The following is a 22,584-nucleotide window of genomic DNA, read 5'->3' on the forward strand; positions in this document are numbered from 1 at the left end:
AAAATCAATAACAATAATAAATATTTTGAGACCCTATTATGGCCACGTACTGTGCTAAGCACTTTACCTGAATTTTCTCTCACAAGAGAGGGGCCAAGAGCTACTTCCTCCTCCATCCCCAGAGCCCTCAGGTTGAGAAGAGGGGCAGCTGGTCTCCCACACCCGCCCTGCGGCCACAGCCCCCGAGTCCTGCCCACACGAGATGCCCAGGGCACCAAGGCGGGCAACACGAGACAGGCAAGAAGCACTGAGGGCTGGTGCAAGAGAAGACAGCCCAGCTCGGCCACTCGCCTCAAGTTCCCACAGGCCCCAGCCCAGCTCCCGCAACGCCTCGGGCCTGCGGGCTTCTCGGGCCCAAGGAGCCCTGGAGCCAGACTGCCAGGGTTCAAGTCCCAGCTTTACACAGCTCTCGCCAGCTGTGCGCCCTTAGGCAGATCCCTTCACTTTTCTGTGCCTCCATTTTCACATCTATAATATGGGAATAATTCTAGCATTTACCTCCTAGGGCTGTTGTGAGGAGTAAATAGAGTAACGTATGTCAAGGGTTTGGCGCAGTTTCAAGCACCAAGTCAGTACTTGATCAATAGTAGCTGATCATTATCACCACCCCTTTAGGGGTCAAAGAGCACCCCTGAAGCTCCAAAGAGTGCAGATGTCAAGAATTCCCAGGGCAGACAGTGGTTTGCTATAGCGGGTAAGAATCGGAGTCTTGGAGTCAAGGTGATCTGGGTCCCTCGCTGCTCTGCCAAGTAGCAGCTGTGTGACTCTGGGCACCAAAAGGGGGCTTCTTGGCCTCCAATATACACACAAATCTCCTGGGGATCTTGTTAAAAGGCAGATGCAGAGTCAGAAGGTCTGGGTGGGGCCTGGGATTGTGCATTTCCAACCAGTTCCCAGGTGGTGCTGATGCTGGGCCTCAAAACACACTTGGAGGGGCCGGCCTGGTGGCATAGTGGTTAAGTTCATGCACTCTACTTTGGCAGCCCAGGGCTTGCATGTTTGGATCCCAGGCACAGACCTACACACCATTCATCAAGCCATGCTGTGGCAACCTCCCATATACAAGAAATGGAGGAGGACTGGCATAGATGTTAGCTCAGGGACAATCTTCCTCATGCAAAAAGAGGAAAATTGGTGGCAGATGTTATCTCAGGGCCAATCTTCCTCACCAAAAAAAAAAGAGACCACAACACACTTTGAGCACCCAGGTTCTCAGCCTCTCTAAGCCTCTGTTCTCCTCTGTAGTATGAGGATAATAGTGAGACATACACCTCAGAGAGTCTGCTGTAGACCTACACACCATTCCCATGAAAATGACCAGAACACAGTCAAAGTTACCAATAATGAAAAGCCTACCAGCATCACTCAGCCCTCACTACCGAAACTTCCCTGGGTCTAGCGTAGTTCCCACCTGCTGTCTCCCTAGCCACGGCCTCTGCTTCAAGTCCTCTGCAGAGATGCTGGGCAACTGGAGCCAGAGGAAAAGGTGGAGGCAGAGGACGGGAGGGTCCAGCAGAGGTGCTGCCAGTGGCTGCCCTCCCAACCTCAGCACTGGTCCAGCTGGAAACAGGCTACTCCACTTAAAACCAGTTTGCCTAAGAGTTCCACATGAAAGCAAGGGCCTCTTCTGACTCCCCATCTCGGTCCCTCCAGTGCCCAACACACTCAAACACCAGTCAGTAAATACAGTAAGAAGCTAAACAAGGTCTTAAACACATAACCCTCAAAATATCTGCATTAACTTTTGAATTGAATACGGGCATTACTGTACAATTATATTACACAGAGGACGCTGACATGGAAAGTTTAAAATGATCCAATGTTAAAGGAAGATCAGTCAATCACCTTGAGCACACCCACTTTAGAGACCAGCGTTAGAGCACTCACTGGTCCTCACACTCTGGGCATCAGCCTGTCCTAGGAACCTGCTCCTGGAGTGGTCACCTGAGCCCTCCCTGGAGTCTGACTGGGGAGCCGGGGGATGGGCCACCTGCATTATGGGTAAGACCCTCAGAGCATCCTGATGCTCCCAAAGTGGGGGAACCACAGTCTAGCATAAGGGTTGAGGGCTCAGGCTGGGTTTGAGACCCAGCTCCCAACAGCCGTGAGCAATTCGCTTGACTTTTCTAAGCCTCGATTTTCTCATCTGCCAAATGCAGGTAGGTCCCCACCTGGCAGAGTGTGGTAACAGTGAAACGACGTGCCTGAGGTGCCGGCACAGAGCAGGTGCTCAGCCAGTGACTCTCTTATTAACGGGCACTTGAAGATGTATTAAGCCAAGTGTTCTATGGGTATTTCTCAGGAATCTGACAACATCTAATGGAAATAGGGGGGATTTAAGAGCAGGAGGTTTGCAGTGGAGATCCTCAGCTCCTAAAGGGGGCGCTAGGGCTGAGCGTATCCACTGCCTTTCCAGCCCTAACATTCCATTTAAATCCGAAAACTTTACAAATCAACTGTTTAAGCGCACTCGGAAGGAGGGCAGATGTCTGGGAGCACATCTGGGTAACTGCCCACCCCCTGCAGAGGTGACTGTGGGGACCTTTCACTTTATGAATTAGACATCTCCATGTTTTCTGAAAGTCTGAAATTTTTGCAATCATAAAAATCAAGAAATATACTTTTAAAAGAAAATAGGAGATAAAATAGAAAAGGTACCCACAAGATAGCAAACAATCCCATCAGTCATCAAATATCATGAAAATAATATATAGTAAAAATCAAATCAAAGGATCGCTAGATGGATTGGGTTTTTTTTTTTTATTCTTAAAAGGCCCAAAGATGGCACTATTTTTAAAAATAGAATACCCAAACTGCTCCCCAAAAGTAAAACATTCAAATTAGGGCTAAACTGAGGGCAAAGTGGTGGGGGCTGAGTGTCAAGCATACTGATCACCAAGGGACTTAAATCCCTGGTCTTAAGGGGACTGACCAGGGTCATGCTCACTTCCTTGAAGACCCTGAGCCCCAAGCAGCAGCGACAGGGCACCCAGGGCAGCTCCCCCCAGCCCCACCGCACCCACGGCCCCGCAGAAGGTGTGGCTAGTGAGGACTCATCGGACATGGGGAGCTAGAGGACAAAGGTGACCGAGGCGGTGGCCGGCGCAGAATGGGACCTGGGGAAGCACCCCCAGTACCGCTGCCCGTCTCAGGGCAGGGCGGATGGGAGGAAGTGCTTACAACAGGGAGAGTGTCGAATCTGCAGCCCTGGGCGGCCCCTGGCCAGGCTGTTGAAATGGACGGTTGGTGTCAGGCACACGGGTGGAGGGGAAGGAGGACAGAGAGAGAGAGAGGGAGAGACAGCTGGAGACTGTGAGAGAGTCTGAGGTACAGCCAGTCAGACAGGAGGAGGAGGAGAAGGAGGAAGAGGAGGAGGAAGGGAAGGAGGAGGGGGAGGAGGAGGAGGAGGAGGAGGAGGAGGAGGAGACGGGAGAGAGATACTTACTTCACGGTTTATCCGAATCTTAATGATTCCAGTGAGGGAACAGTACAAAGCAAAAGAGACAGATATTAGGCCAGAGGCAGATGGAGGTGGACGGAGCACAGCAGTGGCCAGAATGGGCGATGTGAGCAGGGGAGGCAGAGCAGAGACGGGTGGACTGGGGTGGGCCAGAGAGGGGCGAGTGGCATGTCCCTGCCAGGCCCAAGGAGAAGCCGACTGGGACTTTGAGGAGACCGAGGAGAGGCCCCCTGTCACTAAAGCTGCCCAAGTCCAAGAGGTCAGGCCCAGCCAAGGGAGAGGATGGGACGTGGGGAAGAAGGTAAGGAATTCTGGAAACCATGGGGCAGCACATCTGGCCGCCAGGAGGAGGTGAAGACAAGAGCGAGGAGAGATCATCTCCAGACTCCCTGACCCCCCAGATACAGGCCTTCCTCCTCCTACGCACCTCAGGCCTGTGCTCTCCACCTGGCATGTCCCTCCCCTTCCCCTCCAGCCACCCAAAGCCAGCTTGAGCTCTCCTGCCTCCAGGCAGACTGCCAGGACCAACCCTGGCCCTTCCACTAACTGTGCTGTGCAATCTGGGCAAGCCATTCCTCTCTCTGGCCTGTGCCCTTCCCACCTCATCTGAAATTAGGTGACTTGCATATTTATGAGTCTCCCCTACTAGAATCCACATGTTCAAGGAAAGCAGGGATGTGTCTGGCTTGGTCACTGCTGCATCCCTGGTCCCCAGCACAATGCCTGGGACAGAGTAGGTGCTCAAACGATAGCTAACAAATGAATAAATGGTTCTCTGCTGAACTTGGCTTGCTGCAGGGTGGGGGAGTCTGACCAGAGTCCCTGGACTCTGTTTGGTCTCACCCTCATCCACAATTGTGGAGCAGACTCATCTCCTCTTCTTCACCCCCAAGCCTAGGCTCCTGGCTTCCTGCCTATCTCTGATCCTGCTCTCAGTTCAGCCAGACCCAGCTGCTGCAGTGGATGGCAGGAGAGCCTCATGGTCAGCAGCAAAGGCTTTGGAGAAACAGACAGGCTGAGATTTGAGTCCCTTCCTGACCACTCACTAGCTGTGTGACCTAGGACAAGTAGCTTCACCTCTCTGAGCCCCAGTTTCCTCACCTGTAAAGTGAGGTCATGATGCTAACTACCCATAGGGTGGTTGCATGGATTACATAAAATTAAATATTTGGCATAAAGTGCTTAGCACACTGCTTGGCACACAGTTCGTGCTCAATAAACAGGAGTTACTATTCTTAAAGTACCACTCTGATCATGGTGAAATCACTTCTAACCACTCCCTGGTGCCCCTAGGGAAAGCCCCAACTCCTTAGCTCACCATTCGAGGGAGGCCTCACAATCCAGCCCCACCTGCTCTCAGCTTCATTGTGTATCATGGACTCCCACCTCCAAGCTCTCCCCCCTCACTGAAAGGGGATGCTCCCTCACCTGTCCCCCCTCACTGAAAGGGGACGCTCCCTCACCTCTCCCCCTTCACTCAAAGGGGATGCTCCCTCACCTCTCCGCCCTCACTGAAAGCAGATGCTCCCTCACCTCTCCCCCCTCACTGAAAGGGGACGCTCCCTCACCTCTCAGCCCTCACGGAAAGGGGATGCTCCCTCACCTCTCCGCCCTCACTGAAAGAGGATGCTGCCTCACCTCTAGGCCTAGCTGTCTGCCCTCTTCCTTTCGTTCTGCTTCACTGAAGCCCCCCCATCTCTCAGGCCCACTCCAGAAGTCTGCAGGAAGCATTCCTGACGGCCACCATCCACTCTGTGCTCCCCTCTGAGCTCCCTGGCACTGACTGCAGGAGGTGGGGGCGCCCAGAACCCAGCCATCTGAACCCTCATTGATTCCCTGACAGGCTCCTGCCCTGCCTGGACAGTGAGCCTGGAGCGGGCGGGGCCAGGTCAGCAGAGATGACAGGGCACGGCACTCACGTCTATGTAGTTGGCGTTAATGTAGTCCGCATCCGGGTCTCCCAGCATCGGGTGCAGTTTCACTCGGTGCCGATCATCTGCAAACACAGAGCAGGCGGCCATGGGGTGGGCAGGGGCTGAACTGGGAGCCCAGAGCTGGGGCAGTCAGGGAAGGCTTCCTGGAGGCCAGAGGTGGGGCGCAGGCAGGGCAGCAAAGAGGACCTAAAGGTTCAGGGCCAAACAGCTGGCTCCAGGTAGTGCGGGAAGCAGGCCAGGCCAGGGGATGCTCCCTCACTCAGGCAAGTGACCTCGGGCAGGGGGCTTAATCTCCCAAGCCTGGCTTCCTCATCTGTAAAGCGGGGATTACAAAACGTCCCGCTTCACAGGGTTATTGAGAGGAACAAGTGAGATAATGGGTGTAATGCTCAGCGCACAGCTTGGCATTGGGAGGCCCTGGAGAAATGGCAGCCGAAACCACTGTAACCTCTGAGGCTGCCCCAGGGCGCTCCCCACCGTAACTCCCTCCCACCCACTGCCCCAGACGCCAGGCCCTTCCCAGGACTCACAGGCAGGCACGTGCTCCTGCCGGCTGCCCTTGAGCTTGTCTTTCTTCTTTGTGGCATCCCAGCCTTCAAAGAAGCTCTGCCAGGTGGGAAGTGGTGGTCAGCGGGGGAGGGAAACCCCTCCACTCCTAAGGCCCCTTCCCATCAACAGGGATGATGTGGGCGGGACCACAGCAAGGGCCAGGTTCAGGGCTAAACGTGGGGCTTGAGAGACATTTTAGAATGAGGGTCAGGTTTAGGGTAAATCCAGGTATGAGTTAGGAATAAGGTAAGGTTAAGGGTCAAATTAAAATTAGGAGGAGGGTGGTGTCAGAGTCCAGATGGAGGCAGGAAGGGATTCAAGTCAGAGTCCAGACAGAGTTTAGGATGAGAGTCAGGGTCAAAGTCCAACTGGGGTTAGGTTAGAGGTCAGGGTCAGGTTGGACTGGGGATAGGATAAGGATTACCATCAGGTCCAGATGGAGACTGAGTTAAGAATCAAGGTCAGATTTCAAATCAGGGTCAGGATGACAGTGAGAAACCAGGTCAGTGAGATAAGAAGGTAGGTTAGGGTCAAAAAGGGTTAGGTCGAATTGATTGTCAGAGCAAGGTCTATCTGGGGCTGGGCTCAGGGCTGCCAGGGCCAGGGTCCACACTGAGGAGGGACCAGGGAGGCCGCGGCGAGGGGTCGTGGCTGGACGGGCCCTGCACCTCGTACTCCTGCTTGAAGCCATAGCCCTCGGCCGTCTTCATCTGGTTGATGTGCTGAAGGAGGTCGGCCACACGCACCGCGGGATGCAGCTGCCCCGTGTGGTACGGGGAGCCCTTCCGGCCACACGGACGCCGCGGAGAGCCCCCCAGGAGGCTGCTGGCCTCAGTGACCCCACCGCTGCGCTGGTCCCCTGCAGTCAGAGAAAGGGGAAGGGGCTCCTGACACACGCCCAGCCTGGGGAACCCCAGAGGGACTCGGGGTGAGGGGGGAAAGGGAGCAGGCCACCGTGGAGGACGGCTGGGCTGTTCCCTGGAGCCAAGCAGCCTGGCTGCGCCCACCCCATGTGACCTTGGGAAAGTCCCTTCCTTCTGCATCTAGGGTTTCCCATCTGTCAAAGGAGCGGGTCGCATCTCTGACCTCTGGGGGCCCTTCTGGCGGGGCCCTGCCTGCCGCGATCCTGCCATCCCCTCCCTCCATCCTGCATCCAGCGGACTTCATCGTGCTGCCTGCAGGGGGCAGCGCTCGGCAGAGCCCAGGACAGCCCCTCCCTCCCCCTCTTCTAGGGAACAATCCGGAACATTGGCAATTACCCCCATTCAAAGACAAGCAAATCCCGAAATTAGCGCGGCCGCCGCCCCCTCTGCAGATTAACGCAGTCACCTCAATAGAGGGTTTCTCCCGCGCAAGCATTTCCGCTGTCAGCCTGCGCCGCGACCTCAGCCAATCGGGCAGCGGGTCGAGAGGCTCACAGTGCCCCACACCCCCGGGAAAATAGAGCCTCCTCCCCAGGCCCACGCCCCAGCTCTACTCAGCAGCATCACCAAGGACATCCCACCCTGGTCCTGAGATCGGGTCCTGGGACTGAGAGCACATGAGAGAACAGCCCCGCTCAGCGACACCACCCCCACACGCTCACTTAACACTCATTTCCCTCCCCCTGTCCGGGGTAAGGTGCAGGGAGCCTTCAAGGCCAGACCCCCGGCATTTCTCACAGATGTTCTCTACCCACATCTGAGCCGGCAGGGGCAGGTGGCCAACTCTCAGTGGGGCCTAGATGCTGGTCCCCTCCCTTCCTTGTGCCTTCACACATGCGGGTTCCTCTGGTCCGCACACCCTGCCCCTCCTCTTTTGGCCTGGCAAACTCATTCTCATCCTTCAGGCCTCAGCTGAAATGACCCTCCTTGGGGAGACTTCTTGGTGTCTGGCCTCTAATTCCCACCATGACTAACTGACAGAATGAACGCAGGAGCACCGGACAGACGCCCGTGCAGCTCCCCCGCCCCACACCCCAATCCTTGTCTCTGCAAATCAAGGAGACCGCCGGGCCTGCCTCGGTGCCCCCTTCCTGGACCACTACTGGAAAACTGCCTCCAGGTAGAAAGGCGATGGGAAGGCAGGGCCCACTCATTTGTCTCTCTTCTGTCGGGACTCACAGTCCTGAGCTGCCTGTCACTCCATGTCGAAAACAATTGTGTCACATATTTGATCCACATTTCTAGTTGTTTACAGCTGGTGGGCAAGCCAGTTACACCATCATGGTCAGATGCCCCAAACTCTTGATTTTACAGATGGGGAAACTGAGGTCCAAAGAGGTAAGACCTCCCTAATGTAGTGGTTGCTAAAGTGTCTTCCAGAAAGTACCAGTGACACCAGATGACTAATTGGTAGTCCATTAAAAAGAAGAGAAGGAGGACAAGGAGGGGTTCTACGTTTTAAAGGAGACAGGTGAATTCTGGCTTAAACAAAAATAAGTAGGTTATTTCCCTGTAAGATCTCTCAGGGCTTCCCGCAAGGTAGAGTGCATTTTGAATTTCCAAGAGATGGGTGCAAACAGCAGTGATTCACCACCGTCTTTCTCCATGGAGAGCTTTTTTTGTTTGTTTCATGAAATATCCTCGGGGGAACACAGTGTAATATGGAGATTAAGAGCCAATCTCTGGAGTCAGACAGGCCTCAGATCAAATCCCAGCTCTGCCTGTGACCCTGGGGATGGGGCTCTCTCTAGACTTCCATTTTCACATGTCAAATGAAGATAAAAACTGTTGCTCTCCATACGATGATGTAAATACTAAATAAGATAATGCATATAAAGCACTCAGCCCAGTGCCCGGCACACAGTGAACGCCTGCAGCTGGCGGCTGTTGGCATCATTAGTAGCCTCCAGGAAAGGGAGGAACCTCTTTAGTCCAGAAAGCCAGGGCAGTTGGTTGACAAGAGAGGGCCTTTCTGTCGTGGTCCTTCTCCACTGTAGGATCTTGGTCCAGGACCTAACAATTCTAAAGAGCATCTACAACAACACACAAGACAAGTGCAAAGATTTCAAGCAAAAGGATTTCAGCTGGCTCAAAGAACTCAGAGACAGAGGGGTCCCAGTGCTGTTCGTGGAAACCATGCCGACAGCTCCACAGAGAGCTCTCCAGGTGGAGAAAGGAGCAAACAAGGATGGTGGAGAATCCAGCAGCTCATCCCAGAGACCCCGAGGGGCTGGCAGCTCTAAGGCAGCCTCACAAGCAGGCATGGAATCAGCTTGCAATGGCTAAAGACAAGCAAAAACTGCCCTCTGGTTGGGATCCTGATGGAAAGGCAGAGCCAAATCTGGGCGGCTTCCAGCAGAGCCTGAGAGAGACACAAGGTGTTCTAGAAATAAGGCCAGCAGGAGACAACGGGATGATGGTGCCAAGAGGACCCTCCATTTCCTGGGCCCAGAGAAGACAGCTCCCCATCTCCTTGCCCATGAATTCTCATGGGATTTCACAAACACACACACACACACAGACACACACACACACACACTCTCCTCTTCACCCCCACCCCCACCCCAAGGACCAGCTTGCCCACAGCTGGCAGCCCCTGAAAGGGAAGAAGAGAGGAAAGAAGGTGAGAGCCAGCCCTCAGCTTCAAGGTCACCACCCAGGGGTTCTCCCAGTCTCTCCACAGCTCCACCATGATTGTGGGACATCTTTTGGGAGTAACCACCAGACAGCTGACGTTTTAAGGGAAGGGCTGAGGCCCAGAGAAAAGAACCCTGTGTCTAGAGTCACAGAGAACCTAAGTTCAAATTCTGACTCCAGTCACTTGACCTCTCTGGGCCTCAGTTTCCTCATGTGAAAATGAGAATCCTCAGATCCTTCTCAAAGATGAGCACTTTCCCCAATTCCCATCCACCTTCAGATGAAGATGGGCCCCAGTTATACAATCCAAGAGCACTTTATCCTTTTCCTTCACTGTTTGCAGTTAGCAAATGACTTTAAAGAAACACAGCCGGTAATAAAAGCTAACAATAACTAACATATTGAATGCTTTCATATGCCTGGCACAATTCTTAAGTCATTTAATCCTTAGACTATGCCCATGATGTAGGCACTGTTTCATCCCCCTATCCCAATGAGGAAACTGAGGCCCAGAAGGGGCAAGTTATGTTCTCATTAAGTGGCAGCAGTAAGATTCAAACCCAGGCCCATCTGACTCTGGGTCCTGTTGTCCGCCTGCTTTCTCTGTTTCCCCTTCCTGATAAAGGGGCATTTATGGTGATGAAGTAACTGAGGACTTATTTGACAAAACATTTGGCCAGAACCCACTGGTACCCACAGAGGTCAAGAGCTCTGCATGGATGGGGGCCAGGAAGGTTTGAGAGTTTTCATAGGCAGAATTTCAGAGACAACGGGGGCACATTCTAACATCTTGGGAACATTCCAGTCGGCTTCTCACGGCCAGCCTGCCACCATTTTACTGAGCATGGTACGTCCCTATTTTAAAATTTGCAAATGGAGGAGGTATCAAAATCAACATGGCTTTCTGTTCTAAACTCCAAAACTCTGGCCTCCACTGTTTGGAAAAGCAAAGAAGGAAGTGGAGGCTAGACCAGTTTGGGGCGTGGAGAAAGAGAGAAGGTGCTGAGACTCAGCTCCGGTCTTCTGAACACACCTTGAGTTTCCCAGCCCTCGTACCTTCCCCGTGTCCTGCATCCTGCCTGCAGTGCCCACTCCCCCTCACCGTCAGTCCAATCTTACCCATCTCAGCCAAAACCCTGATCACCCTGGCCCAAAGGTGTCTCTTCTCCAGACTCCGGCAGCACTAATTGTCCCCACCGTCCACATGGCAATTAGCCTGGTGCTGACTTCCTAGGTCAGTCTCGTCTCCCCAAGTAGTGAGTGAGTTCCTTGGGAGCAGAGTCCATGCTTCCTGTCTCTCTATATGTCTATTAAGGACTCTGCAGCAAGGCATGCGCCCACAGGACCCTCACCTCCCCCTCTCCCCAACACCCACTTGAGTTTCAGCCCAGTCAGACCTCTCCATGTTCTCCTGAACATTTGCACAAGCTGTTCTTCCCCCACGCATGCCCTTCCTTTCCCATCTCTGCCCATCCAAATCCCACCATGCCAGCAGAAGCGGCAATTTGCAACTCAGAAAGACCTGCATGTAAATCCTGGCTCTGCCACTTTCTGGCTGTTTGATCTAGACAAGTGACTTCCCCTCTCTGAGCCTCCATTTCCCCATTTGTAAGATGACAGGTTGATGACAGCTACCACGCAGGGCTGTGGGGAAAAGTGAATGAGGGAGATCACAAAAAGAACAGGGTAAGTAAGTGCATGTCAATGAATTTGAAAATGTAAATGAAGTGGACAAATTCCTAGACAGATATAACTTACTAAAAGTGGCTTGAAAAAAATAGAAAGCTTGAATAGTCCTTTACTCCTTTAAATAAACTGAATTAAAAGTTTTAAATTTTTCCATAAAACCAAAAAGAAAGATTGTTTGACGGGTGAATTCCACCAGACTTTCAAGGTGTCAATTATTCCATTTTTCCATAATAAGGAAAAAAGAGAAGAGACCTCAGTATATTTTATAAGACTAATAGCATCTTGATACTAGAAACCAGACAAGGAGTGTACAAAAAAGAAAAATTACAAGCCAATCCCATTCGAGAATACAGCTTTAAAATTTTGAACAATATTATACTGAATCCAACAATACATTAAAAATATAATGCATCATGGCCAGGATGAATTTATCCCAGCAACTGAAGGTTATTTTAACATTCAAAAATCTAAAAGTGTCTTTCACTTCATTAACAAACTAAAGGAAAAACAAAATATGACATTACAATAAGTGCAGAAAAAATCACTGGTAAATTTCATGTCCATTTAAAATAAAAATCTATAGCCAACTTCGTTCTCAGTATTTTAATGTGAGCAGTGTTCCTTTTAAAGTCAGGAAAACAAGATGAGGATTCCTGCTATAAGTGCTTCCCTTGAACAGAATACTGGGGGTCCCAGGCAGTGCTGTGCAGAAAGACAAGGAAAACAGGATAAGAAATGAGAAAGAAGCAATAGAACTGTCAGTATTCGCAGATGCCTTGACTGTACTTAGAAAATCTGTAAGCTTCTACAGACAAATGAGAATTAACAAGAAAGTTTATCAAGGAGTATGGATTTGAGATCTATATATATACACACAAAAATCAACTGTATTTCTCTATTTGAGCAACAATTATGAAAGTACTATTTTAAAAGTATACCATTTGTGCTGGGGAAACTGGATCTCCCCAAGCAAAAGAATGAAGTTGGACCCTTATCTAATACCGTATACAAAAATTAACTCAAAATGGATCAAAGACCTAAATGTAAGATCTAAAACTATAAAACTCTTAGAAAAAAATATAGGACAAAATCTCCATGACATTCATCTTAGCAATGATTTCTTGGCTCTGACACCAAAGGCACAGGCAACAAAAGAAAAAATAGACAAATCAGACTTCATGAAAATTTAAACATTTTGGGCATCAAAAGACACTATCCACAGAGTAAAAAGGCAACCCACAGAATGAGAGAAAATAGTCGCAAATCATATATCTGACAAAGGATTAATATCCAGAATATATATAGAACTCCGACAACTCAACAATAAAAAAACAAACAACCTGATTCAAATATTTTCCAAAGAAGATACACAAATGGGCAAGAGACACGTGAAAAGATGTTCAACGCACATCATTCATCATTACGCAAATGCAAATCAAAACTGTGAGATGCCATCTCACACCCATTAGGATGACAGCTATCAAAAAAAAAATAAAATAAAATAACTATCGGTGAGAATGGAGGGAAATTGGAACCCTTGTACGCTGTTGGTGGGAATGTAAAATGGTACAGCTGCTATGGAAAACAGTATGGCAGTTCTTCAAAATATTAAAAATAGAACTCCTATAAGATTCAGCAATTCCACTTTTGGGTATATACCCAAAAGAATTGAAAGCAGCATCTCAAAGAGATATTCACATACCCATGTTCAGAGCTGCATTATTCACAACAGTTAAAACATGGAAGCAACCCAAGCGTCCATCAACAGACGAATAAGAAAAGTGTGATAGATACAAACAATGGAATATCATTCAGCCTTAAAAAGGAATGAAATTCTAAAAGATGCTACAACATAGATAAACCTTGAGGACATTATGTTAAGTAAAATAAGCCAGTCACAAAAGACAAATACCGTATGATTCCACTTAGATACTTATAGTGGTCAAAATCATAGAGACTGAAAGCAGAATGGTGGTTGCCAGGAGCTAGGAAGAGCGGGGAATAAGGTGCTATCGTTTAATGAGTGTAGAGTTTCAGTTTTACAAGATGAAAACAGCTATGGGGATGGAGGGTGGTGATGGCTGCACAACATTATGAATGTATTTAAAGCCATTCAGCTGTACGCTTAAAAATGGTTATGAAGGTAAATTTTATGTTATGTGTATTTTACCACAATAAAGAAAAAGTGTACGATTTGCAATGGAAATCAAAACTATAAAGGACCTGGGGGTACATCTAACAAAAGATGTACAAGATCTTATGGAGAAAATTATTGAAAGACACTCAAAGACCTAAATAAATGGGGTGATATATATCATATTCATCAATGGAAAGACAATTTCATAAGATGTCAGTTTTCCCCAAATTGATCTATAGGTTCAATACAAACCCACCCACCAAAATTTTCCAAGGAACTTGCAAAAGTGATCCTAAAATTTATAAGAAAGAGAATGAGGACAAATATAGCCAAGACACCCTCGACAGAGAACAAAGTCGGGAGGGCTTGATGTTCCAGATATCAAGACAGGTTACTACAGTAATTAGGCTGTGTGGTATTGGCTCAGGAATCACCAAATTAGCCAAAGAAAGAGAATAGGGAGCCAAAAAACGATCCACATACATATGGGAATGTGAGCTGTGACAAGGTGGCACCGCAAGTCAGTGGTGAAAGTATGAACCGAAACAACTGAGGTCAGGATAGTTGGTTTTCCCCACAGAAAAAATAAAATAAAATCCTTAATTCATATCACACACAAAAATCAATTACAGATGGGTAAAGATTTAAATGTAAAATGCAAAATATCAAAAGTTTTAGAAAAAAGTAAAAAACATTTTATGACCTTGCGTAAGGAAGAATTCTTTAAGAAAACAGAAAAAGGAGAAATCAAAAAGGAAAAGCTTGATGAACGTGACTAAATTGAAATAAAAACGTGTTCATCCAAGGACACTATAAATAACCTACAAAGATGAGCCACAAATTGGGAGAAGATATTTGCAATTCATAAGTGACAAATGTGTATCATCCTAAATATATAAAGAACTCCTAAAAACCACTAAGAAAGCAACAGAAAAACCAATAGAAAATTAGGTAAAAGACATGAACAGGCATTTCATGCAAGAAGAAACCTGAATGGCCAATAATGACTTGAAAACATGTTGCACCTCATTAGTAATCAGAGAAATGCAAATTAAGACTATAGAGAATCACCATTTTATACAAACTAGCTTGACAAAAGTGAAGAAGCCTGGCAAATTCTGAGCTTGACGCAGAACCACAGAAACTCTTGTACATTGCTGTGAGGCGTGAACCCAGGCACAGCCACTTCGAAAAACAATTTGGCACTGTCTTATAAAGCGGAACAAGCGCATCCTCTCTAATCCAGCAGTCCTGCTTCTAGAACCTCCTGTGCAGGTGCATCTGGAGAGTCATTTAAGAATGTTCACTGCAGCCTCATTTGTAATAACAAGAAAACCAGAAGCAAATGAAATGTCCACGGATGGCAGAATGGAGAAATAAACTGTGATCCGTTCATACAATGGAAAACTATTCCTCAGAGAAAATAAATGAACGACAGCGAAACATTCACCTGGGCAAATATTAGAAACATGATGTTGAGTTGAAAAATAGAGTGTGATTTCATTTTTTTAAAGCTCATACACGAGAAAAATTATATAATGCGTTGTCTGGGGATACACGCAGACATGGTAAAACTACCCCAAAAAAGGCAAGAAAATTATAAACACAAATTGCAGGGGAATATTTACATCTAAGAGGGAAGCAGGGGATACAGTTAGGGAGGAGCATACACATGGTGTTCCAGTTCACCAGTGGGATTCATTGGTGTTTGCTGTATTATGACTTTATGACTTTCATAAACATTACGTGTTTTCTTTTGTAAAAAATCAGCACTAAATAGAATAAAAAGATGTGCGATCAGCAATTTACGGCAAGCTCCTAGCACATCCAGCTGAATCACTATACTCTTCCCGCATGCCAGGCACAGCACTAAATGATGTACACACAATATCTCAGTTAGTCTTCCAGCAGTCCTAGCAGCAGAGATGATTTTTATCCCCATCTTATACATGATGAGAAAGCAGACATCCAGAGAGGTTAAGCAACTTGGCCCAGGTCACACAGTTAAGAGGATCTGAGTGGCAACCCAGGCCTGTCTGACTCCAGAACACTCTCTCTTAGCCACTAGCCTCCTGCCACTCGCAGGAGGCACTCAATAAGCCAGCAGACTGCTCTGACCCCTCTGATCACACAGCATCACTCTCTCCTCTGAGTCCCCAGAGCATCTCTCACAATTAACATGTGACTTCGCGTTCCTTTTATAGAGTCTGTGTCTAAGTCCTCAATTTTCCTAAAGCTCCTCCAGTACCAAGGGAATGCCTGTGCCTTCTGTGTACTTCCAGTGCCAGTGCTGGTACCCAGCAGGAGCACAACAGATGCTTCAATCTTGGTTCAGGGTGTTCCAGAACTCATCCAATGCCGGGGGGAGGGGGAGGGGAGCCCAGAGCCATGAGGAAGAAGCCCCAGGGCCCCAGCACTCACCCCGGGGGCTGTAGCCGTGGGCGTCCATGAAGGACAAGCCCAGCCGCTCATCCTCCTGCAGGGTGCTCTGGTCTGTGAAGCTCCGGTCCACGGCGCTCATCATGTGGGTCTTCTCCTGGCGGTAGTTGACGGTGGCCTTGGTCATGTTCACCGGCTTCCTGCAGAGGGGGTTCACGGGAGACGCAGGCCTGAGTGGGCAGGACAGAGCCCAGAGGCGGATGGGAAGGCCAAGCCATCAGGGGGCCTTGAGGCCAGGAGTCATTCTAGAAGCATCCCTGAATGCTGAGGGGGCTCTGCCTCCATCCTTTGCTCACCAGAACCAGAGAGCTGCCACTTGCCCCCAAAGAAGCCACAGGGTCCCTGCCCTGGGGACCTTTGCTGAGAACAACAGATGGAGCAGCAGTGGCCTCGGACTGGGACCTGGCTCCGAACTCTCACCGGCATCAAGGGCTCCGGAAATGGGAAGGAAAGTCACTCTGGGCCTATTCTGGTGTCACAGCAGATAGACATCCCACCCCAAACTAGAAGGATGACTGCCCCAGCTCCAGCCGCAGCATCCTCCCTCTCCAGCCCCAGCTTCCTCATACTCCATCCTCCTTTGCCCTGTCCTCGTCTGCCCTGAACACTCCTTTACTCCTGCAGTGGGTAGGGCTACACTCCTCTTTCAGGGCAGTCTGGCTGGTGCTCAGTCAGTGCTCAGGAGTCCTCCCCTGGGCACAGAATGAACCGTGGCGCCTTCTTGCCCCCAGAATGGTCCAACCACAGGCCACACTAGACATGTAAAGAGATCCCCACAGGGTCTATATTCCCGCCACTGCCCACCAGTCCAAACTGCCACTGGAAGCAGCAGAGAGAGGGTAAGAGGCCCCAGTACCTCTTGAGAGGGCAGAGCTTCCAGAAAGGTCCCTGGACAAGGGTCCCGCACAGCCCAGGCCTCCAGCCCAGCTTTACAGACAAGGATGGCAGTTTGTGACTCCAGGGGAACTCAAGGAAAATGGGAGGGAGGACAGAGAGTAGGGGGCAGGGGTGCAGCTCCAGGATGGAGGGGCCCAGCACAAGCAAAGAGGAAGTGACTTGGGACCCTCATGAGACTGGAGAGGAGCCAGGGGCCCAATCACAGGGAAGGCTTGAGACAGCGAGCCATTGCCTGCACAGCGCTGCAGAATGCAGGACGTGGGGTAGACCCGAGAAAGGACTTCCAGGTTATGAGGGCTCAGGGACGCAGATCATCCATGGAGACGAAGAGGCCAATGAAAGAATATGCCCAGACAGCCAAACACCAATCAACCTGTCCTGGCTCAAGAGCTGCCCAGGGCAGGCGAAGGACAGGAGGGCCTCTGGACACTCCTACTGCAGGACTACAACGTCCTTCCCATGCTGAAAAGATGACTCTGTGTCCACGCTGGGGACCAATGCTGCTGTGCACTGAGGTGGGCACAGCCTTCGCAGTCTGGAGGAGAGACAGCTCAGCGGGCACAGGCCTCCAACTCCCAGCCTCACCCCAGGCTCTGGGTAGCGCCCTCGCTGTGACCAGGGAAGAGCCAGGAGCCCTCTGGGGTCAGGTGAGGAGAAACCTCTGTGGCAGCGACCTTGACCATCAACGTGAGAGAAGGAGGAGGAGGAGGAAGGAGGGAGGGAAAGGAGGGGGGGGCGTGGAGAGATCAGGAGGATCCAAAGGAGGAGGAGGAAAGTAAGGGACAACGACAAGAGAGAGAGGGATGGAGAAGGGGACAGAGGGAGGGACAGGCCAGACACGAGCAGACCACAGGGAAGACAGACAGAGCGCCGTGGACAGAGGACAGCTGGTCAAGCTGGCTGAACCAAGGTGCCCAAGGAGGACTCGTCACAAGGGGACACTGGCCGAGAAGGCAGTCTCCAGTGGAGTACCACAGGGCTCTGTTCCCACCCAGGCTGGTGGCCCACTAGGAAGAACCACAAACACCAACCAACCAGATCCGCAGAAGACAGAACCCGGGAGGGACACCGACACTGCCCGCCTCCAGCTGACCCCAGGGTGAGATTAAGCAGATGGAATATGGGCACATGGAAAGTTCTGCATTTAGGCTTGAGAGTTAACTGCGCAGCAGAGAGGGAGGGAGAGCTGCCTGTCCGTGCTTCCTACAAAAGCCATGCTGGAGGCTCCGCGGGGCTGACAGGGTTCGGTTGCTGGAAAAGCTAACGTGACATCGGGTGACATCGATGCAAGCAGAGGGTCCAGGGAGGAGGAGGTGAGACCACCGTCCTCTGTGCTGGCCCAGGGCCACCTGAGCCTGCTCTGCAGGGAGGGAGAACAAGCACAGGTGGGGGAATGTTCTGGAAGGCTTGCAGAGTCAGGACACAGAGGCAGAAGACGGGGTGCCCTCAGGAGGCCGTGGAATCAGACGGTGACCCCAGCTCTGCACCTCCTGTGACCTCTGACAGGGCCCTAACCTCTCTGACCCTCAGTTTCCCCATCAGTAAAATGGAGCGATGGCAGCACCTGCTTCTCAGGGCAGCCGTGAGGCTTCGGTGTAAAGAACTGAGCCCAGAGGAAGCGCCCAGGAGACGGCGGGTCTGGGAGCCTGGGGCTGCCCCATTGGAGAAGTTGCTCGTGGCCCTGAGAGCTGCCTGCACCGTGGGGAGAGCTGTCAGCGTGGGGACAGGTGTGCCCCACAAGCACACACACACACATGGGCTGCCGACCCCAGAACGGGGCCTGTGTGAGGACCCTCCTGGGCGTGGACTGTGGTCTGGCGTCAGGAAGTCCTGACCGGTAGGAATGGCTCACGGACACAAGGGGCTGCCTCTGGGGGCGAGAGGACACGAGGCTCAGGGAGGTCAAGCGACTCATCCAGGGCGACTCAGCAGAGCCTGATCTGGACCTGAGACTCTGACGACAAGCCAGCGCTCGTGACCTCCACACCAGGAGACGATGGAGAGGAGGGACAGAGCAGAGGAGGGATGCTGAGGCAGAGGTGGCCCTGGAGGAGGGGATGACACTCGGCCAGGCGGGGGGTGGGGCCCAAGCCCAGAGGGGTAGCGTGGCGGCTCCCCGTCGAGGGCCTGGACCCCAAGGCGGGTGGAGCTACTTACGGGTAGCAGGAGTAGGCATAGTGGTCTCTCCTGGCAGCGTGCAAAGAGAACAGCACAGTCGGCCCCCGTCCTGCCACAGGCCCGGCAAGGGCCGCGCCCAGCCCGCAGGGAGGGCCCTGGTGCTTTCCGTGCTGGGGAGGGGGCTGGCCAGGGACCCGACAGGTCAGAAGGGCCCTCCTCGTCCCAAGGGCCAGCTGGGCTCAGTCATTGAGGACCAAGACCCAAAACCCCTTCCGGAACCTTCCCCAAGCCTGCCACTGGAGTGAGGAGGAAGTGGGAAAGGGCCTGAGGGGAAGCAGAGCTTTCACACACAGTCACAGACACACACATTCACAGAGAGAAATACACACACTTGTACACTCACACATAGACACGCTCATATGGATACAATACACACACACTCATACACATAGAAACACACTGACACACTCATGCACTTAAAAACACAGACATACAAACATGCAGACACACTCACACACACAAAGACTGACACACACAGATACATACACAGATAAATATTCACAAACGCACACACGGGTGCGCACAATCACACAATCAACGTCACGCCCTCCCCCAAGGCTGCACTCACCCTGCATATGGCCCCCACCCTCAGTCCCAATGCCACTCACACCTGCAGGCCCTTCAGCCCTGAGGGGACAGCCCTGAGCATTCACCTGTGCCTGAGAGGGACCGTGGCTGGGGCGGGGAGGGGCGGCAGGGGGCGGGGAGGACTCCAGCTGGACGCCAGAGAGAGCCTGGGCTGCCCTCACCACCCAGGTTGCCCTGGGAGTGGGGTCCATTAAAGAGGCAGCCCACCTCCTCGTGGGCACCCAGCGCACGCATAGGTCAGGAGCTCTGGGTTACCGCTGTGCACCCCCAGAGAGGAGGCCGAGCAGGTCTGGTCCCACGGCACAGGTGGGGAAGCTGAGGCTGGAGAGTCATGGTCAGCCCAGGACTCTGGGGGTCAGTAGTGGAGCCTAGAGCAGGACCAGGACCCCAACTCCAGAGCCAGCTCCCTCCTGAGGCCCCATCCAGGCCCATCCAGGGGTCCCCGAGCCACCGCCCCCACATCACTGGGCAGCAGGGACCCCAACGCTGACGTTGCCGATTGAGGGAAGGCAAGCAGAGAAGGGAGAGGAAGACTGAGGCCCAGCCAGGGCAGGAGACTGGCTGGAGTCACACAGCACATTGATCCAGGGCCCTGCAGCTGGTCACAGAGGCCTCAAAGGGGCAGGACAGCTGAAGGAATGGCATTCTTCTGGTCTCAGCTGAAATCCATGACTTCTGAGGGCCTTCCTGACCGCTCCCCCATAATCACCACCACATCACGTCCCCCTTTACCCTCTCTCTGCCCTCCCCCCAGCACCCTATCCTTTCCATAATTCGTAATTATCCATTTGGGCTTTTTCTGGTTTAATCCCGGGCTCCCCACTGGCCACAAAGCCCCAGAGGGCAGCATCCTGTTCCTGTCTGTCCACCGCTGGATCCTGGGGCCAGGACAGCCACAGCACATTACGGTCCCTCGAGAAACAGTTCATTGAATTGAGTGATCAATAAATGAGGGAAAATAAATAAAAGAACGCCACCCCCAGGAGCCTCCATTCCCTCCTCTAAACAAGCGAGGATGATACTAACTCCCAGGGGCCGCGGGAGGCTGAAGGGACAGGAAGTGCACGCTCGGGTCCTCCCTGCCTCCTCCACCTGCAGAGTCGGGCATGGGGGGCTCAGGAGGACCCGACTCCCCGGGGCCAGACCCCGGGGAGACACAGCCTACAAGACAGACCCTCCTCTGCTCTCATGGAGTGCTCCCTCCGGCAGGGAAGAGAAACACTGAGTACAGCGCTACAGGTACGTAAAAGAAAAAGCAGGGAGAAGACGACGCTGCCAAGAAGGGCAGACTCCGGAGGCAGAGTTAGGGACCTGACCTGGCCTGGGGTGCGCCAGGCCACCCCTTCCTTGCCCTGGAGTTCCCAGGGGCAGGTGCACCCAGCCTCGTTGTCCACACGGCAGAGCAGGATGGAGAATCTGATGCCTCCTCCCAAGCTGGCCCCCCGGGCTGCCTCCTTCCTCCAACAGGGTACACGGGGGGCAGCTGGGTAACTGGCCTCCCTCAGCAACCTCCTCATCTGCCAATGACATTCGCACCCCAAGGTGATCTGAATGCCCCCATCCCTGCCAGGGCTGCTCTGTCCCAGGACATCCCACAATGCAGACCAGGGGAGCCCTGAGGAGCACAGTAGACCCTGTAGGCCAGGCTGGATTCAGGGGGACGCAGTGAGGTGCTAGAGAAAGGGGCTGAATGGCTTTAGAGGAAGGAAGGAGGTGCCGGGGGACCCTAGAGCTTTTGGGGTCCCCTGGAAGGGTTTGTGGGCTGGCAGCTGCATAAAGCGGAGGGTTTCCTAGTGAGGCACTGGCAGCATCTCTGACCATCCTCTCTTGGGCCCAACGCTCTCTGCAGGGGTGAGGGACATCCCCCATCCTGCCACTCCTCTCTCCTGGAGGGTGGATTTCAAGGCCTCAAACACTACCTGCAGCTCCCCAAACTCTCCCCCTCTCTCACAGCTCTCTCCATCTGCCCCACGCCCCAGTCCCCAGAGCCAACGCCCAGACAGACAGGCACTTGCCCCTTCCAGGCAGCACCTACTGCACGCCAGCCGTGGTGAGGCCCTTCAGAGCCCCAACTGCGAGAAGCACAGCTCTGCGGTCAGGCCTGGGTTCAATCCCTCCACCCATCGGCCAAGCGACAGGGCAAGTCACTAAATTACAGTTTCTTCATCCGTGAAAAGGGAGGTGGACCAGCTTTGTGGGTCAGGATCCAAGAAGCAAATGTCCTCTGATGTATCCTGAGTGCACACAGTAGGTGCTCAAGAACTAATATCCTAAGGGATGATGTGTGTAAAGCTCTCAGCACACAGTAATACTGATCAAATGATGGTTTTAAATATTTCATCTCATGAAGCTGTGCAGGGACTAGGGAAGGGAAAAAATCTGAGCCTGACACCCTGGACAGGCCACCCCCCATGCCACCCCCTCACCATGTCCCCAACACTGGCATGCCCCACCCCCAGAATCCCTGGAAGAGTCTTACCTGCAAGGGGATCCCTAGCCAGTTTTCCTTCATCCCCTGGATCCTACTTATCTGCTCCCAGCAGCCCAGAGACCCAGCGCCAACTCACCCACGTGTGCCCAGCCTGGCAGCAGCAGGGGCTACAGAAGCCAGAGCCCAGGAGGGGAGGAAAGGGAGCAGGCCTGCCTCTGGTTCCCTGGGTGACCGTGGCAGGTCCACGCTCCCTCTGGCCTTCAGTGTCTCCATCCCTCAATTAAGGTGCTTGGACCACACTGTCCTGGGGCTGCCTGATGGGGAATGAGGTGGGGCAGCGGGGGCGAGCAGAGAGGTCTCAGAAGCCTCCCCCCACCCCACACCCTCGCCCCAGCTCCAGCCAGAGCCTTGGCCTTCATCTGCTCCATGGACCGGGCTCCCAGGGAGGTGTATTTGGTGTTCTGGAGACAGGTTCTATTGCTTTAAAAAGATCTGAAACCCACTAGGCTAGATGTCCTTGAACTGCCTGGCAGCCTTCACTTCCTGGGCTCTGAGCCTCCACAATTCTAAATTCTGAGATTCTCAGAATCCCAGATCCTGGTGTTCTGAAACTCCAAAATTCGAAGTTCTAGATTCTAAGATGTACTGGGATTCACGTCGCCCACTGCAACACATCCCTCGTAAACACACAGCTGGACCTTTGAGGCCTGGGAGAGGGTGGG

General features: G+C 52.2%; 1 protein-coding gene across 2 annotated transcripts in view; it reads right to left on the minus strand.

Moving 5' to 3' along the window:
- The window catches only part of PTPRU (protein tyrosine phosphatase receptor type U), a 78,601-nt gene that overhangs the window by 15,062 nt on the left and 40,955 nt on the right, over positions 1–22,584 (minus strand). For both annotated transcript variants that reach the window (XM_046661732.1, XM_046661731.1), the window contains exons 15-18: positions 15,751–15,908; positions 6,612–6,802; positions 5,925–6,000; positions 5,380–5,456 (exon numbers count right to left, since the gene is read on the minus strand). In XM_046661732.1, coding sequence (XP_046517688.1) covers positions 5,380–5,456; positions 5,925–6,000; positions 6,612–6,802; positions 15,751–15,908 — 502 coding nt within the window. The remainder of the gene's footprint in view (positions 1–5,379; positions 5,457–5,924; positions 6,001–6,611; positions 6,803–15,750; positions 15,909–22,584) is intronic.

The sequence above is a fragment of the Equus quagga genome, chromosome 5 (genome assembly GCF_021613505.1).
Source record: "Equus quagga isolate Etosha38 chromosome 5, UCLA_HA_Equagga_1.0, whole genome shotgun sequence".
Lineage (NCBI taxonomy): Eukaryota > Metazoa > Chordata > Mammalia > Perissodactyla > Equidae > Equus > Equus quagga.